Source organism: Ranitomeya variabilis, chromosome 5 (genome assembly GCF_051348905.1).
Source record: "Ranitomeya variabilis isolate aRanVar5 chromosome 5, aRanVar5.hap1, whole genome shotgun sequence".
NCBI classification, from domain to species: domain Eukaryota; kingdom Metazoa; phylum Chordata; class Amphibia; order Anura; family Dendrobatidae; genus Ranitomeya; species Ranitomeya variabilis.
The window spans coordinates 597,243,306-597,261,881 of record NC_135236.1 but is presented as its reverse complement, the minus strand read 5'-3'; the positions used below and the strand labels follow the sequence as shown (position 1 = coordinate 597,261,881).

Genomic DNA, 18,576 nt, shown 5'->3' with positions numbered 1-18,576 from the left:
AGCTTCTGAGTCAGGTTTTAGACACAGATATTGACTTGGGCTCCTTTCAGACAAATACTGTAGGTTCTTGATCCTCTGCAGAACGGTTACTGACATGGACTGTTCAAACTACTATGCTCAGGATCCACGAGTAGAACGATTACTGACCTGGAGTCTGACAGGGCTGATTCGGAGACTGTTAAGACAGTCCGGATATATGGAATACTCGGATAGGGACACGTTCACACACGCGTCTTGGAAACAATTTCAGGGAATGGATGCACTCAGACCATTTGGCGAGGTTCAGGCACTGGCCGCACTAGGACCAGGAACTTTGGGTTCCGGATACTGGCCACACCAGAACCATGGGACCTCACACCTCATTAGTAGACTACCACACTACCTAATGATTCACAGTTGCTTTGCACATCCCTATTGGGAAGGGTGCCTTTTACACAGGAAGCCACCTATGGGAAGTAGCAATCCTCGTCTGCAACACCCCGAAGCACCATGTGTTTTACCTTAAGTCATATGGCATGACTTGTTAGAGGGTCGATAATGGCTTTAGGATTGCTGCTTCCAGTAGGTGGCACTAGAGTTCAAATCATCTTCCTCTCTGAAAAGGCAATTTGCATATTTAATTTCCCAGAGGAACATGCATGGCATATAAGTCTCCTCACTCTGACATGCCAGACCTGGCTTCTCACTCTACATAAGGAGAAACATTACCCTTTCAGATCCGAGTCTTAAGCCTCTCTCCTGGCCAAATCAGAACTCATACTTTGCACTGATGAGTCCCAACACCCTGAAACATTGTGTTTGCATATTGAGATTCTGTTTCAACGTTTATTCTAAGTTATATGGGAAGGTTCGTTAAGGGGTCGAGATTGACTTTTAAGATTACTACTACCGATAGTTGGCACTAGAGTTCAAGTCCTCTTCCTCTCTGAAGATGCGATTTGAATTTTTTTCCCCCCAGAGGAACATGAATGGCATATATCTACTCACTCTGACATGCCCGTCCTAACATGTCACTTTTCACAAGGAGAATACTTTACCCCATAGCTCCCATATCTCTTTGGACACACCATTCTGGTTCTCTCCTTTGGACAAATTAAACAGTAATTAGAATGCCACACTACTTTTTTATTTTTGCCCAGATTTTCACTTTCTGTCTTCCAAGAGCTATAACTTTTTTATTTTACATTGGCATACCCATATGTACGCTTTTTGCGGGGTTACTTGGAATACCAACATGACAGCCATTGGGACCCACCTGCCACAGAAATTCAGCAGAGATGGTGCAAATCTACACAAGAGTGAGATGTTGTGATGTACTGACTGGCTACTTGACCATGACTTTTGTTAATCTAATATGCATTTATTGACTTTAAACCTTTGTGCAATCTATTTTGTTAAGCTTGGGGTTCAATACCAATCACTGTTTCATGTGCACTCTGAAAAATCAAAGGAGAACTGGGTAGGTGTTTAACCTCATTTGGACAACCCTGCATATCCTTGCCTTCTGAAATATCCGAACACGTGAACACAGAGGGTCACACCTATCACGAAAACTATTTTCCCAAAGGGGCCAGTTTTTGCTCTTATTTTATTCCTGCTGCTCCCCTGAGTATGGCATGGTTTTTTTGCTTGTTTTTTAAATCCACCATACCGTTCCAGAGACAAGAGTCTTTTTTTATTTAGTGCTAATTATTTTTATGATTTTTACCAAGGGGACAATGCTCACAGGGTAATAACACAGGGCTGCCTAAAGACACATTCCCAGAGAATCATGTGAGCTACGCCCCTTAATAAAGACCGTAAAAACTAGCACTAAACCAAAATGACCATATGTTTGGAACTGTATGGCAGATTTTAAAAAATACCAATAAAAACTGGGAAAGAAAAAGTGCAATAGGGTCTTATCCAATGTCAGTGGGGTGTCAGGAAAAAGGGGAGATACACTCACCTTGCTGAGATGCTAAATGGCAACACACAAACGGCATGTAACAGCTGCTGCATGGATACCGTTCGAGAGAACGACCACACAAACGGAAGTGTCTCTTATGCGCTGCTGAGATGGAATATCCTTAGGATAAAAACATTTATTAGAACAGGTTAAAAGTCACGCAGGACCACCTCATCTGGACAAATCTGGTGGGGCTGTCTTTTAGGCCTGTTTCACACGTCAGTGGCTCCGGTACGTGTGGTGACAGTTTTCTCACGTACCGGAGACAATGACTCACGTAGACACATTAAAATCAATGTGTCTCTGCACATGTCAGCGTGTTTTCACAGACCGTGTGTCCGTGTGAAAAACACGGAGACATGTCAGTGTTCGTGGGAGCGCACGGATCACACGGACCCATTAAAGTCAATGGGTCCGTGTAAACACGTACCGCACACGGATGCTGTCCGTGTGCCATCCGTGTGCTGTGCAGGAGACAGCGCTACAGTAAGCGCTGTCCCCCCAGCGTGTGGTGCTGAAGCCGCCATTCATTTCTTCTCCCCAGCAGCGTTCGCTGGAGAGAAGGAATGAAAAATCATTGTTTTTTTATTATTTTTGTGTTTAAAATAAAGATCCTTGTCACCTGCCACCTCCCACCCCCTGTGCGCCTGCCCGCTGGCATTAAAATACTCACCCAGCTCCCTCATTGCTTCCTCTCAGCGTCTCAGCTTGTCCTGTATGAGCGGTCACGTGGTGCCGCTCATTACAGGGATGAATATGCGGCTCCACCTCCCATAGGGGTGGAGCCGCATATTCATCACTGTAATGAGCAGCACCACGTGAACACTCATACAGGACAAGCTGCGATGCTGAGAGGAAGCATCGAGGGAGCTGGGTGAGTATTTTATTTCCAGCGGGCGGGTGCACAGGGGGTGGGAGGGGGGAGGTTACCGGGAACTTTATTTTAACCACAAAAAAAACAAACAATGATTTTTCATTCCTTCTCTCCAGCGAACGTTGCTGGGAAGAAGGAATGAGTTCCGGCTTCAGCACCCAAAGCAGGGGAGAGCGCTTACTGTAGCGCTGTCTCCTGCACGGTCCGTGTGGTACTCAGTCGGCACACGGGCGGCACACGGCTGCCACACTGATGTGCCACGTGAGGACACGGATAACTCCGGTACCGATTTTTCCGGTACCGGAATTATCTGGACGTGTGAGACTGGCCTTATGCTGTGTTTCATGAAACACAGCATAAAAGACAGCCCCACTATACAATCTCACCAGGTTTGTCCTGATGAAGAGAACCTCGAAATGCGTTGATATTTAACCTGTTCTAATGAATGTTTTTATCCTAAGAATATTCCATCTCAGCAGCTCATAAGTGATACCACCGTTCGTTTTTCTTTTGGATTTATAAAAAGTACATATAAATGTAAATACATAACAAATAAATACAATACCACTATCATGCACTGTACACTATTGGGTAACAATAGGCATCAATAATAGCACACAATGGGGGTAAGTCTCCCAGAGAGACAGTCTGCAGCTACAGATAACCCATTTTAATAATGAAATTTAACAATGTATTTTTAGTCTTTTGGGCTTGTTTTTTTTAACATTTAGTTGTTTATTTTTTTGTCAAACAGATGGATGACAGGAGAGTGGGAGCAATGTTCTACAACATGTGGAAAAACAGGTTATGAAAGCCGCACAGTGCGATGCATTCAACCTCTAAGTGACAATATGAACAGATCGGTGCACAGTAAATACTGCAATGAGAATCGTCCAGATATCAAAAGACCTTGCAATCGACAACCATGCCCACTTCAGTGGAGAGTAGGACCATGGTCACACGTATGTATGATGTTTAAATTTCCTTTTTTAAAGTCACAATTCATTTTTCTTACAGCTTTAAAGGGAATCTGGCAAAATAAGGTAAAAAAATCAAGAAAAACCAAAAAGAACCTTATATCATAGTGATATTGTAGATAAAACGTAACATTTTATTAGTCACTTTAAAACCATACAATAGACACCATCAACATACAGACAACCTTGTTGAACTAACATAACCCTCACACTTTAACCTGATTGAAACTGCCTATCAGCGGAGGTTGGCACACTGCAGATAGCACGAGATAGGTGCCCCCGCTCCTCGACGGCTGTCTCTGAATCTCCTATGTGTCACCTGAAAATTGGTGTATCAGATAAACCACCATTTAGACACAACAGGAAAATGGAAAAGGACAGGGATTTGCCAATAGAGAAATTATGAATGGCAATAATTATATTTAAACAGTGTGACAAAGAGTGAATGACATAATAACAAAAGGTGTAAAAGTGCATAATACACATATAATACCTCACTAAAACTGTTCCCTGCTGATATGAACAACCTGCCTAGCTTCGGGGGTAGGCACCCTACTGTTCAGCGGATATGGCACCCCCACTCCAGGGCGCCTATATCGTGCTATCTGTAGGGTGCCAACCTCCGCTGATAGGCAGTTTCAATCAGGTTAAAGTGTGAGGGTTATGTTAATTCAGCACAGTTGTCTGTACGTTGATTGTGTCTATTTTATGGTTTTAAAGTGACTAATAAAATGTTGTTTTATCTACAATATCACTATAAGGTTCTTTTTGGTTTTTCTCAACTGAGAGTAGCATAATGTGGGAAAAGAGACCCTGATTCCAAAGATATATCACTTAGTTTACTGGGTGCATCCATTGTGACACCATCAGAGTTCTTCAATATAGAATGCAGCAGAGCTCAAAAAGCTAACCCCGCCCACACCACTGCATTCTATGTACATAGTCTATTGACAGTGAGCTGCTTATCACAAGAGAGGGTGTGGTTGGTCTAGCAGTTGGGAGATAGCAGTTGGGAGAGAGACATGATCGACTGAGTTATAATATCCTGGTGATAAAACATTCATTGTGAGTAAACAACAGCACACAGCCTGATAAGTGACACATAGCTGAATTAATTTTCAACCCCTACATCATGCTGTTCTCAGATTACTTAGAAAAAACTGTGGACAAATTCCGTTTGTTTTAATTTTCTTGCTTTGTATAAACTATTATTTTTCATATTTTGGTACATGATTTCTTCATGTAGTATCTGTGTCTAATTGTACTCTAGTTTTTCCATGTTGTGATAGAGTGTAGAATAGATTAACTGCGTGGAATTAGAAAAAGATGACATTCAAAATTTATATGGTTGCAGATTTGTCAATGTAAAGTTGTAGTAGCTATATACCACATTCCAAATTATTGTGCAAATTGGATTTAAGTGTCATAAATGTAATTTTTTTCTAAATAAACTCATTAATGATATTGTGTCTTAGGGCTTTTTGGATCACTGGAACCCAAACACGTGATAATTAGTTTGCCAGGTGAGCCCAATTAAAGTAAAACAACTTAAGAAGGGCATTCCACATTACTAAGCAGGGCAGTTTTTAAACAATATGAGAAAGAAAAAATGTTCTCACTGCTGACACAAAACATCAAATAGTACAATGCCTTTGACAAGGTATGAAAACTTAAGCGTGATCATAGTACTTTGAAGAAAATTGTGGCTGATACTGAGCACAGACAGGTTCGTGCTGATAAAGGCATAATGAGGAAGGTTTATGACAGGCAAATTCATCAGATTAAGAGAGCAGCTACAACGTCCGCAAAGAGGTGGAGGAGTCATGTTTTGGGCCGGAATCATAGGCAGAAAGCTGCTAGGCACCTTTAGAGTCCCTGAAGGTGTGAAAATGACCTCAGCAAAGTATATAGAGTTTCTATCATGGTACAAAAAGAAGAACTGTGCCATGCATGCAAAATCCTTTTCATGCATGGCAATGTACCATCTCGTGCTGCAGATAATACCTCTGAGTCATTGGCTGCTATGGGCATAAAATGAGAGAAACTCATGGTGTGGCCACCATCCTCCTCTGACCTCAGTCCTACCGAGAACCTTTGGAGTATCCTCAAGCAAAAGATCTATGGGAGTGGGAGGCAGTTCACATCAAAACAGCAGCTCTGGGAGGCTATTCTGACATCCTTCAATTAAATTCAAGCAGAAACTATATAAAAGCTTACAGGTTCAATGGATGCAAGAATTATGAAGGTGATATCTAAGAAGGGGTTCCATGTTAATATGTAACTTGGCCTGTTAAAATGTTTTTGATTGAAAAAGCTTTTGATTTTAGTAAATGTGATCTCTTAGTTCTGCAAATTCATCAGCTGTCCATTTTCAGTTCTCTACAATCTATAAAATATTTGAAAACTCTGTTGTGTGGCTCACAGAATGACATAAATTCAAAAAACATCAGAGAAAAAAACAGCCTTACCAAAACCAGGTCAGAATACCATTGCACTAGCAGGATTCAGAAGACTCCCATGATAAAGGCGAGGGCAGCACAGGTGCAAAAAATTGATGAAATGACCACTCACAAACCTACAAATCCATGGAGGGGGCAGTTGACTAGTATTAAAAATGCAAACAGATGAGGCTTACATAGGGCGCCAGTCACACAGGTACATGAGATGCAGAGTGTCTGATTAACAGCCTATTGATGACACCCATACTATTAGATTAGTACGTTTGTGACTTGCAAGTATGAGGACCCTTGTCGTGGGTTGCGAGCTTGTGCATTTTGGTCAAAATATCGACCAATGCCTTGTGAATTTTTTACATAATTTTTCATTATTTTATTGCACCTTTTTCCATTTTTATGCATGATGAATTGGCGTGTCTGTTCTTGTGGGGTGCACTTATATAGTGCTGGACAGCCATCTTACATAGTTACATAGGTTGAAAAAGACCTAGGTCCATCAAGTTCAACCTTTCTCCTTGTTATGTATACTGAGGAAATCATCCAGCCCTTTTTTAAAGGCTGTTATAATGTCTGCCATTACTACCTCTTGTGGTCGGCATTCCACATTCTGACTGCTCTAAATATAAAGAACCCTTTCCCACTTAGTTGACATAATAGCCTTTCTTCCTTTCTTCCACCTGTACTGAGTGTCCCTGGTCCTTAGTGTGGTCCATGGAAAGAATGTCATGTGTTGTGAATTCTGCTCTTGGGCTCCCTCTGGTGGTTATAAGTGGTAGTGCTGCTGTCTCTGGATCGCAGCATTCATCATGTGTTTCCACTTTTTGCAATCCTGACTGGGCTATTTAGTCTTGCTTGACCCTTTAGTCAGTGCCAGTTGTCCATTGTTCCTGGAGGATTCACATCCCTGCCTGGTCTCTCCTGCTTTGCTGTTCATTTCAACAAAGATAAGTTCTGGCCTTGATTTTTGCAGTCCACATGCTGTGGGCCTTATTGTTCAATTCTTTTCCATGTTTTTGTCTTGTCCAGCTTGGTCTGTATAAGGATTTGTTTAGCCAAGCTGGTATCTCTGGAGATGCAGATATACCCTCCATATCTTTAGTTAGATGTGGAGATTTTGTATTTTCTGTGGTGGATATTTTCTAGTGTTTTAATACTGACCGCATAGTACTCTGTCCTATCCTTTCTATTTAGCTAGAAGTGGCCTCCTTTGCTAAATTCTGATTTCAGTCTGTGTATGTTTTTTCCCTCTCCTCTCACAGTCAATATTTGTGGGGGGCTGTCTATCCTTTGGGGATTTTCTCTGAGGCAAGATAGTTTTCCCTTTTCTATCTCTAGGGGTAATTAGTCCTCCGGCTGTGTCGAGATGTCTAGGGAGTGAAAGGTACATTCCACAGCTACTTCTAGTTGCGGTGTTAAGTTCAGGGTCTGCGGTCAGTACAGGTACCACCTTCTCCAGAGTACGTCTCATGCTGCTCTTAGTCCACCAGATCGTGACAGTCATGTGCCAGTCCTTTGTATTGACCACACATGTATTTATACATATAAATGAGATCTCATCTGAGACGTTTTTTTCTAAGCTAAACAAGCCCAACTTTTCCATCCCCTCATCATATGAGAAGCCTTCCATCCCTTGTAATAATCTAGTTGCCCAGCTTTGAACCGACTGTAACTCTGAATGTCCTTTTTAAAGTGCGGGGCCCAAAACTGGATCCCATATTCTAGATGTGGCCTCACCAGTGATTTATAAAGAGGTAACAATACGTTGGGCTCACAGGATTTTATCTCTCTTTTTATACACCCTAAAATCTTGTTTGTTTTGCAGCTGCTGCCTGACATTGAGTACTGCTGCTCAGCTTACTTGTAACCAGAATACCCAAGTCCTTCTCTTGATCTGTAGTCCCGAGTATACTCCCATTTAATGTATATTATGCAGCAATAGGATTACTCTGTCCTAGGTGCATTACTTTACATTAAACCTCATTTGACAAGTGTTTGCCCATTCAGTCATCTTATCCAGATCATTTTGTAATATTGTGCTGTCAAGGTCAGATTTTAATATCTTACATAGTTTGGTGTCGTCACTAAAGACTAATACTTTACTCTCAATCCCATTCCAAAGTCATTAATAAAGAGGTTAAAAAGAATCGGTCCTAGCACAGATCCCTGCAGTCCCCACTGCTGACTATGTCCCATTTAGAGAACGTACCATTTATGACAACTTTGTTTCCTGTCATTTAACCAATTCCTTACCCATCTGCATATAGTTTCCTCCAGTCCTTGCCTCTGTAACTTCAATATAAGGCTGTTAAGTAGTAAAGTATCAAATGCCTTTGCAAAGTCTAGATAAATCACATCAGCTATATTACCAACATCCAGATTGGCACTTACCTACTCATAGAAACCCAACATGTTAGTTAGACACAACTTATTGTTGTCAATAAGTCAATGCTGGTTGTCAATTGTTATATTGTTTTCTGCAATATATTTTTGCAGGTCATCTCTTATAATGAAATATTAAACACAATACCACTGGCGCTATATACATTAGAGCCTCCCCCAACTGCCTGGTTTGGTGGACAACTTCCACCTGTTGTCTGAAATAGTAATAATAAATAGTGATGAGCGAACGTGCTCGCCACTACTCGGTACTCGCCCGAGTATCACTATACTCGGTGTACTCAGCGAGCACCGAGTATTTCCGGGATTATTCTGCAGGAGATCGAGTCTCCTCCTTTTAATTTTGGCACTTTTTATAGCGTCAATCAGCATGCAGGGATTGTCTGCCATGCACTGTAATACCACAGACATCCTTGTTGTGGTATTACAGAGATTGGCTTGGCCGCACATCGTCATCAGGTCTATAAGAGACCTGGCGCCGCCCTGCTTGCCACATTCTGCTCTTGTTTCAGCTAGTGTAGGGAGTGCTGCTGCTGAGATAGGGTCAGATTCTTACTTTTATTAGTTAGTGTGGGTCTACTAGTGTTCAATCCAGAAATCCTGATAAACCAACAGTCCTTTTTAGGGCTAATTCGGGGGTGCCGAGATTGCAGCGCTAGGTAGTCAAGGGAGTCTGTGTTCGCATATCCACATCAGTGAAAGGTCTGCAGGCACTGTATGTGAGTATATAGATCTCACTGCATACCTCAAAAAGCTCCATTCCAGTCTGCTGCTGCGTATTTTATATATACGTAGCTGCAGGTATCCGTGGCAATTTTTTTTTGGCAGCTTATACCTGCTCATTTTATTAGAAAGCAATCCATAGTCCCCTTTTTTTCTACATTTATTTGCTTGGTCATGTTGCAGACTACAGCCAGGTCATTGCAATACAAGAGCGTGAAAATCTAACAATTTAAAAAAAAAAATTGTCCCAGGCATCAAATGTGAATGTGCAGAGAAATCTGGCCTTTCTTTTTGTTACTATATTATTTTTTGGAGTGTCTTACCACATTTTGGACACCATTTTGCTGCCCCAAAAATCTGTAGCTGGCCCAAAAATATTTAGCTACAGTTCTTAAATTTATCACTGTGATTTATATGCAACACGCATCTCATATCATTGCGCTAAATATCTTACAATTTTAGTACTCCAATTTTTTTTTTAATGTCATAGCCTACTTATTGTGGAATAGTTACAACTAGCACACTCCAATGTGATGCAAAAAGGGGGGTATTTAATATACATACAGTAACCACAAACAAATCAGTTAATTCCTATCGGGGTTCCACTATATATACCATTCATGCTACATTTAGCACATTGATGAAGGTCCATTGCAGACCGAAACGTTTGTGGCTACTGTTTGTATATTAAATACCCCCCTTTTTGCATCACATTGGAGTGTGCTAGTTATAACTATTCCACATATTAAGGTTTGGGAACCTATATCTATGCACCTCCTCTTTTAGGCTGTGCTGAACATTTTCTATATCATAGCCTACTTATTGACACAATTTTGGTGGGCCCAAAAAAATCAAGGACACATTTTGATCAGTCTGTTATCTCCGTCTGATGCCTGGTCTATCTGTGGTCTCCAAATTCTTGCTTTTCAGGCATACATTGCATTTTTTTGGTCTTCTAGCCTTGGTCTACTCAGTATTTAGTGGTTTAAAAAACTTTTTTTTAAGAAAAGGCCACAAATTTAAACAGTCTGTTATCTCCGTCAGACGCCTGGTGTATCTGTGGTGTCAAAATCCTAGCTTTGCAGGCATACATTGTATTTTTTTGTCTGCTAGTCTTAGTCTACTCATTATTTTATGGTTAAAAAATATTTTAAAAAAACAACACCGTCATCAAGCCAGTCCACGTTCTTGTCCCAGTGCAGCCTTCAGTTGTCTATACCACAGTCATTGGAACACAAGCGGAAATACCCAGCCAGCGCCCCACAGGCCACATTACTAAATTCTCACATTTCTCATCTGCTTGCGCTCAAAATGTTGCCTTTTAGGCTCTTTGAGATGGAAGCTTTCCACAACATGATGGCGGCAGCCGTCCCAAGGTCCCCAGTCGCTGCTATTTCTTCTGGTGTGCCGTACCGGCATTACACCAGCACGTGTCCCACAACATTACCCGTGCCCTCAACAATGCTGTTACTGGGAAATTCCACCTAACCACGGACACGTGGACAAGTGCTTGTGGGCAGGGACAGTACATCTCACTGACGGCACGCTGGGTTAACATAGTGGAAGCTGGGACCCAGTTGGACCTTGGGATTGAACACATCCTCCACACTCCGAGGATTGCTGGCCCTACGTCAATCAGGGTTGCCACCACAGTCTACAGCTCCTGCACCTCCTCCTCCTCCTCTTCAGCCTCCATCTTTGAAATGAGCACATCAGTCAGAAGCTGGAAGCACTGCAGCACTGCCTCAGCCAAGTGGCAACAGGCTGTGCTGAAGCTAATCTGCTTAGGTGACAAACCGCACAATGCTGAAGAGTTGTGGTCATCGCTGAAAGAGCAGTCAGATTTTTGGATGATACCGCTGAACCTACAGCCAGGCATGGTCATGTGTGACAATGACCGGACCCTGGTGGCGGCTCTGAGGCAAGGTGAGCTCACACGTACCTTGCCTGGCCCATATGCTTAACCTCGTCATTCAACATTTTCTCAAAAGCTACCCAGAGCTGCCGGATCTGCTAGTGAAAGTACACCGCCTGTCTGCCTATTTTAGAAAGACAGCTACAGCTTCAGCCGCCCTTGCTGTGCTTCAGCGTTTGCAGCTTTCGACTGGTGTGTTATGTTCTCATGCGTTGGAACTCTACTCTGCATATGTTGGAAAGGATTTGTGAGCAGAAGGCAGTTGTTGACTACCAGCATCAACAAGGCCATCATTATTCAGTTCAGACTCCACACATAAGACCCCAAGAGTGGACATGGATGTCAGACATATGTACCATCCTCAAAAACTTTGAGGACTGCACCAAGATGGTGAGCGGCGATGACGCCATAATTAGCATCACTATCCTGCTTCTCTGCATTCTGAAAACCTCTCTGCTCACAATTAAAGAGGATGCATGAGGACATAGAGCAAGGATCCATACAGGGTGATTACACTCAGCTCAGTCTGTCATCCCAACGAGGATTGGTAGACAATGAGAAAGAGGAAAAACAGGAGCTACTTTCATGCGCTATAGACGGTACTAGAAGCACAGTTGTCATACCGCCTGTTCAGCGTGGATGGCCTGAGGTCAGGGAGGAGGAAGAGGACTGCATGGTCAATCATCCTGTTGGTGAGGACACTGAAGTCTTGCCTGTTAGCAGTCTGGCACGCATGGCTGACTTTATGTTGCGCTGCATATCCCATGACCTTCGCATTATTAAAATTTTCGGTGACATTCTTGTTGGTGACACTTCTAGACTCAAGCTACACGGAGAACTTTCAATCTTTTCTTCCAGAGGCAGAGAGGTGTACTAAAATGTTGCAGTACCAGAGGGCCCTTGTAGCAGAATTACTAAAAAAATCCCATCTGAGAACGCTGGCAGCAAACGTCAGTTTGTTGTACAACCAAGGAGTCCAAGCAAGAGAGACAGAAGTACAATCCAGCTCAGGCAGGGGAACAATGGCAAAGTTCTGGGACAGTTTTCGCACACTGTCCCATCATGTCAGCACAGAGGCAAGGGGTGCTGTCACAAGAAGTGCAATGTTTGGTAAGATGCTGAGGGAGTACCTTGCTGATCATACAAAAGTCCTCCGTGATTCCTCTGTGCCTTTTAATTATTGGGTATCCAAGCTGGACACGTGGCATGAACTGGCTCTCTATGCCTTGGAGGTCCTGGCCTGCCCTGCTGCTAGCGTTCTGTCTGAGAGGGTTTTTAGTGCCGCTGGTGGAATTATAACAGATAAGTGCATCCACCTGTCAACAGCTGACAAGGCTGACTCTTATAAAAACGAACAAGGGCTGGATTGGGCAAGAGTTCTGTACACCACCGAATGAAAACAGCGAAACATAACCTCAAATACATTGTCTTTTTTGTGGAGGTGTATTCTCATGCACCTCTTCGCAACCACACATGGGCATATGCTTCCTGATTTGGTCTGTTTGGTATTATCCTCCTCCTTATCCTCATCCTCATCATCCACAACCATACGAACACCAGGGTGAACGTATTCCGTGATGCAAAAGTCACTCATTTTTTGTGCAAGGGTGTTTTTATGATGCCCGTTAATAATTTTAAACCAAAATAATTTTTACTCCCCAGGGGGAAATGTTTGTCAGCCCATGCACTTTGTGTATGGGCATTACAAGTCGATGAGACCCGTTCCTTTAAATTGGGCCTAGTTTTTAATGAGGCCTTCCTCAACGTCTCATCATTCTCTGCCACTAGATCACCAGGGTTAACGTGTTCCGTGCTGCTACAGCCTGTCCAATTTTTGGCAAGGGTGTCTATTATGCCCATAAAATATTTTTTTAAAACGTACCCCCTATGGGGAAATGTTTGTCAGCCCATGCACATTGTGTATGGGCATTACAAGTCTAGGAGACCCGCTCCTTTAAATTGGACCTAATTTTTAATGAGGCCTTCCTCAACGTCTCATCATTCTCCGCCACTAGATCACCAGGGTTAATGTGTTCAGTGCTGCTACAGCCAGTCCAATTTTTGGCAAGGGTGTCTATCATGCCCATAAAATATTTTTTTAAAATGTACCTCCCATGGGGTAATGTTTGTCAGCCCATGCACTTTGTGTATGGGCATCACAAGTCTAGGAGACCCGCTCCTTTGTAATGGGACAGGTTTTTATTAAGAAGCCCTCGTCAATGATTCTTCCAAGGGGGGATTGTGTTGCGTGCAAATTTGGGTCAAGGCAGCCCTTGCATTCAATGCATAAGGAAACAGTATGGCAGGACCAACTGAAGAATGTGTAGTGGGTTTTCCTGTGGCCATCCAGTACCTGGGTTCAAAGACTTATTGGGGTGCAGATGACTTGGTAGCACGGCAGGCCTTGCAGTTAATGCATAAGAAAACAGTATGGCAGGACCAACTGAATAATGGGAAGTGGGTTTTCCTGTGGCCATCCAGTACCTGGGTTCAAAGGCTTATTGGGGGGCATATGACGTGGTAGCAGGGCAGGCCTTTCAATCAGTACATAAGAAAACAGTATGGGATTACAAAATGACTAATGTGAAGTGGGTTTTCCTGTGGCCATCCAGTACCTGGGTTCAAAGGCTTATTGGGGTGCATAGGACTTGGTAGCAGGGCATGCCTTGCTGTTAATACATAAGAAAACAGTATGGCAGGACCAAACAAATAATGTGAAGTGGGTTTTCCTGTGGCCATCCACTACCTGGGTTCAAAGCCTTATTGGGGTGCATATGACTTGATAGCAGGGCAGGCCTTGCATTCAATGCAACATTTTTTCAGGAAGCCTCCCTGTACCTCTCGTGAAAGGGGTATTGGGGTGCATTGTAAGCCTTGGCAGCCCAGCCACTCACTGCATAGGCAATAACAGCATAGGAGACCCACTGTTTAATAATGGCCCTTTAAGAATATTAATGCCGCCTGATGCCCCTCTAAAAATAGGCTTTGTGACTTTGAGTCCATCCTTCATAAATGAAAGATGTGTCTCCTTATGTGACACACACCACATGGCCAGCTAGGGTTGTTAAATGTTACAATGACATTTCCCTGTGAATGCATTTGTAGTGGTTGAAAGCAATGTTAAAGTTGAAAAACGCATCAAAAATGCTGCATGTGAATATATCCCAAGTGGGGAAGGAACATTAAGATCTGGGGTTAATTATTATGCCTTATATACAAGTCATTACCCTGGAAAGGATATACCTTAACATATTTCCCAGCAAAATCCATTTTGGTTTCGTTTTTGTATGTTTTTTGGTGCACCTATAAAAATGGCGTGAAACTCTGACAACATTGCTTACAGCTGGGACCTAGGAGTCAGAAATGCTTCCAGGGGCGATCCCCATGATGTTCCTGTGTCATTTGAGCAGTGTTTCCATCATTTCCAGACGTTTTTAGACCTTAAAAGGACCCCCAGGGTTATCGCAGTAAAAATACTCTGGTTTCCCATAGACTTACACTGGGCTCGTTGTTCTGGCCGAGTACCCGAGTATTCCAATTTGCTCGACCCGAGCAACGAGCACCCGAGCATTTTAGTGCTCGCCCATCACTAATAATAAAAGATGTTTATTATTACTTTTTCCTACAACAGTTAGAATTTATTTTACAAACTGTTTTAATACACCATCAGCCTCTCTTTTGGCGTTGTTTTATATAATTCGTACTTGTCCATAGGATTTATTTCAACTGTTCTTCGTGTACACATGTTTTCCCTGACCCAAAGCGCCTTTTGGTATCTTTATTTTCATCTCTTATAATGCCCTCAAAAAGTTTGCATACTGATGTCAGCCTTATGGGATGGTAGTTGCCTGATGTTTCAACAAGAAAATGAACCTAAACACACCAGTAAACAAGCAAAATATTGGTTACAGTAAAACAAAATTGAGGTTCCGGAGAGGTCAGTCCAATCCCCAGACCTTAATCCGATAGAACACTTGAGGGGTGACATTAAAAATGCCGTTTCTGAGGCAAAGCCAACTAATGACAAATAATTGTGGTATTTAGTCCAAGGATCCTGGGCTAGAATAACAGTTGACAGGCGCCAGAAGTTGGTTGACTCTATGCAACGTAGATGTAAAAAAACAAAAAAGAAAACGCTGAATATGTGGTCACAAAGGAAAATATGGGACATAAGATATGAATAAAACACCTTTATTGAGCAATGGGTGGCAATGAATGGTATTACATGGACAAAATAGACACAATCTAGTAGCAATTAAATAAAAAAAAATTGTAGAAGGGGGGGACCAGATCCAGGTGATAGAATATACCTAAACAGTAAATAATATATAAAGCCTATTATATATCAGTGGCCGGTATATGAAAGACCTAAATACAAAGTATATATGTATATTTAATATACTGTTGTATCAGATAGTATTGCACATTCCCAAGGAAAGTAAGGTAATAGCACGGCACTCCGTATGTGGTAAGGTGCACGAATAGGGTACCACTCCCAATAATAAAGAAGAAAAAAATAAATTTTAAAAAAAATGACGCCATTTCTCTTGCACGTTGTGTGCCACTATCTTACATGCGCCTACATGCGGCATCGTTCGTGATATCACTTGTCCAGCGAACCATTTATTCTGAAGACAAATAGTTCTGATGAAGGCATAGGTATTGCCTGAAACGTCAACATTTTATTTGTCACAGTATATCAATAAAATTCTGATAAATCTTTCTTGCATATGAATTAAGAGTGCCAAATTTTTTTCTTGTTTTTTTCTTCTACATTCCCAAGGAAAGCTATTGTAAACATATACATGTCCTTCATCAGGGTCTCCTTCGACGAAGGACATGGTCCAAAACGCGAATCAGGGTCCAGGGATCTCCTACCATGTAATATCAGTATATGAACGTTCCACAATAGTCTCTATACAACTCTGCCTGGGACTCACCAGGTTATTATTGTACCCATCCTGATTGATGCAAACTGTTTGGGTCAGGGTTGTTTCTTGGACATTCTGGTCTTTAACATACTGTAGATACCACGATGCCTTAACTTTTGTGACCCCTGATGATGCAGGTTACATTTACACAGATGCACATATGACAATGTTGACAATTATGGCCTGTTTTGTTCTACTACAGGGTGGAGCGCGGTAATTTGCTTTTTTGCACTGCATGCTGTGGCGGCACTGTCGGTCGAAGAGAGGGGAGAGTGGGTGTGGCTTACAGTGGCTGATGGGAGATTTGTATTCCTCCGCCTTTCAGTTGCCATCATGCAGTGGACACGTGAGGAGAGGTCATTTTGTGTTGAAGCGTATTTTTCAAATGCCCACTCGATCATTGCAGTGCAGCGTGCTTTTCGTTTACAATTCGCTGTTCCTCCACGCGGACGTGTTCCTGGACGGCAATCAATTGTAAATTGGGTGAATGCATTCAGAACAGCAGGGAATGTGTCATGTGTACGAAGGGGACCTGAGAGAAGGATTACAACACCACAAAACATCGAGAGAGTTAGAGCAGCAGTACTGCAATCTCCAAAACGCTCTGCTCGGAAGCAATCATTTGCTCTTGGCATTTCAAGACGTTCTCTCCACCGGATTCTTCATGATGAACTGAATTTTCACCCGTATAAAATGTGCGTGGTCCAACAATTGTCAGCACGGGACTATTTGACACGGCGGACCTCTTGTGAAGACATGTTAGCAACGATACCCCGTGACGCAATTGTGATTTTTTCTGATGAGGCACATTTTCACCTCAGTGGGTGTGTAAACAAACAAAATATGCGTTACTGGAGTGAAACAAACCCCAGAGAAGTTCACGAGGGACCTCTGCATTCGGACCGCGTCACTGTGTGGTGCGCCATATCACGAGTAGGCATCATTGGTCTTTACTTTTTTCAGGATAGCGGTCGTGCCATAACTGTGAACTCCGAACGGTACTTGTCTATGATACAGGATTATTTTCAGCCGGCTCTTGAGGCAATGGCTCTTGAGGCAATGGAACTAGAGGATACATGGTTCCAACAGGATGGTGCCACTGCACACACAGCGAGGGTTACCATGAATTGTTTGAGGCAAATGTTTCCTGGACGGCTTATCTCTTTGAGGGGAGATGTGAACTGGCCAGCACGCTCACCAGATTTAGCCCCATGTGATTTTTTTTCCTTTGGGGTTACCTGAAGTCTAAGGTGTATATCAACCGTCCCAACACCTTTGAAGACCTAAGGAACAATATTGAAGCTGAAATTGGCAGAATACCAGTGGACATGCTTGTTAGAGTTCATGAAAACTTCAGAAAACGTATGCAGCAGTGTGTGGATAGCGAAGGTCGACATTTGCCAGATACACTATTTAAAACCATGTAATTTAAAAATTCCATTACTGTTCAGTATAATTAAAATATAAAATAAATTTTTCTAATGATCATAATTTTTTTATTTCATTCCCAAATCAGCAAATTACCGCGCTCCACCCTGTATATTTGTGACACCAGACAGTATATGTTTACATTAGCTTTCCTTGGGTATGTGCAATACTATCTGATACCTCAGTATAATACATATACATCTATACCTTGTATTTTGGTCTTTAATATACTGGCCACTAGGGTTGAGCGACTTTTATTTTTATAAAATCGGGTCGGGTTTCACGAAACCCGACTTTCTCAAAAGTCGGGTCGAGTGAAATCGGCCGATCCTATAAAAAAGTCGGGGTCGGCCGAAACAAGAAACCCAATGCAGTGCAATGGGAAACTATGGTTCCCAGGGTCTGAAGGAGAGGAAACTCTCCTTCAGGCCCTGGGATCCATATTAATGTGTAAAATAAAGAATAAAAATAAAAAATATTGATATACTCACCTCTCCGGAGGCCCCTGGACATCACCGCTGGTAACCGGCAGCCTTCTTTGCTTAAAATGAGCGTGTTTAGGGCCTTCCATGACATCACGGCTTCTGATTGGTCGCGGCCGCCCATGTGACCGCCACGCGACCAATCACAAGCCGTGACGTCATCTAAGGCCCTTCACGCGCTCATTCTTAGGAGGTAAGGCTGCCGGAAAGAATCCGAGAGTGAGTATATTCCTATTAGGTATATACTCACCCTCGTACGCGCCCTGCTTTCCGGCAGCCTTCCTTCTTAAGAATGAGCGCGTGAAGGGCCTTAGATGACGTCACGGCTTGTGATTGGTCGCGGCCGCCCATGTGACCGCCACGCGTCCAATCACAAGCCGTGACGTAATTCTCAGGTCCTAAATTCCTAGAATTAGGAATTTAGGACCTGAGAATTACGTCACGG

At 42.7% G+C, this 18,576-nt stretch overlaps 1 protein-coding gene across 2 annotated transcripts in view; it reads left to right on the top strand.

The window, feature by feature from the left end:
• LOC143776550 (A disintegrin and metalloproteinase with thrombospondin motifs 2-like) overlaps positions 1 to 18,576 on the top strand; it is a 793,125-nt gene that overhangs the window by 685,369 nt on the left and 89,180 nt on the right. For both annotated transcript variants that reach the window (XM_077266022.1, XM_077266023.1), the window contains exon 19: positions 3,577 to 3,784. In XM_077266022.1, coding sequence (XP_077122137.1) covers positions 3,577 to 3,784 — 208 coding nt within the window. The remainder of the gene's footprint in view (positions 1 to 3,576; positions 3,785 to 18,576) is intronic.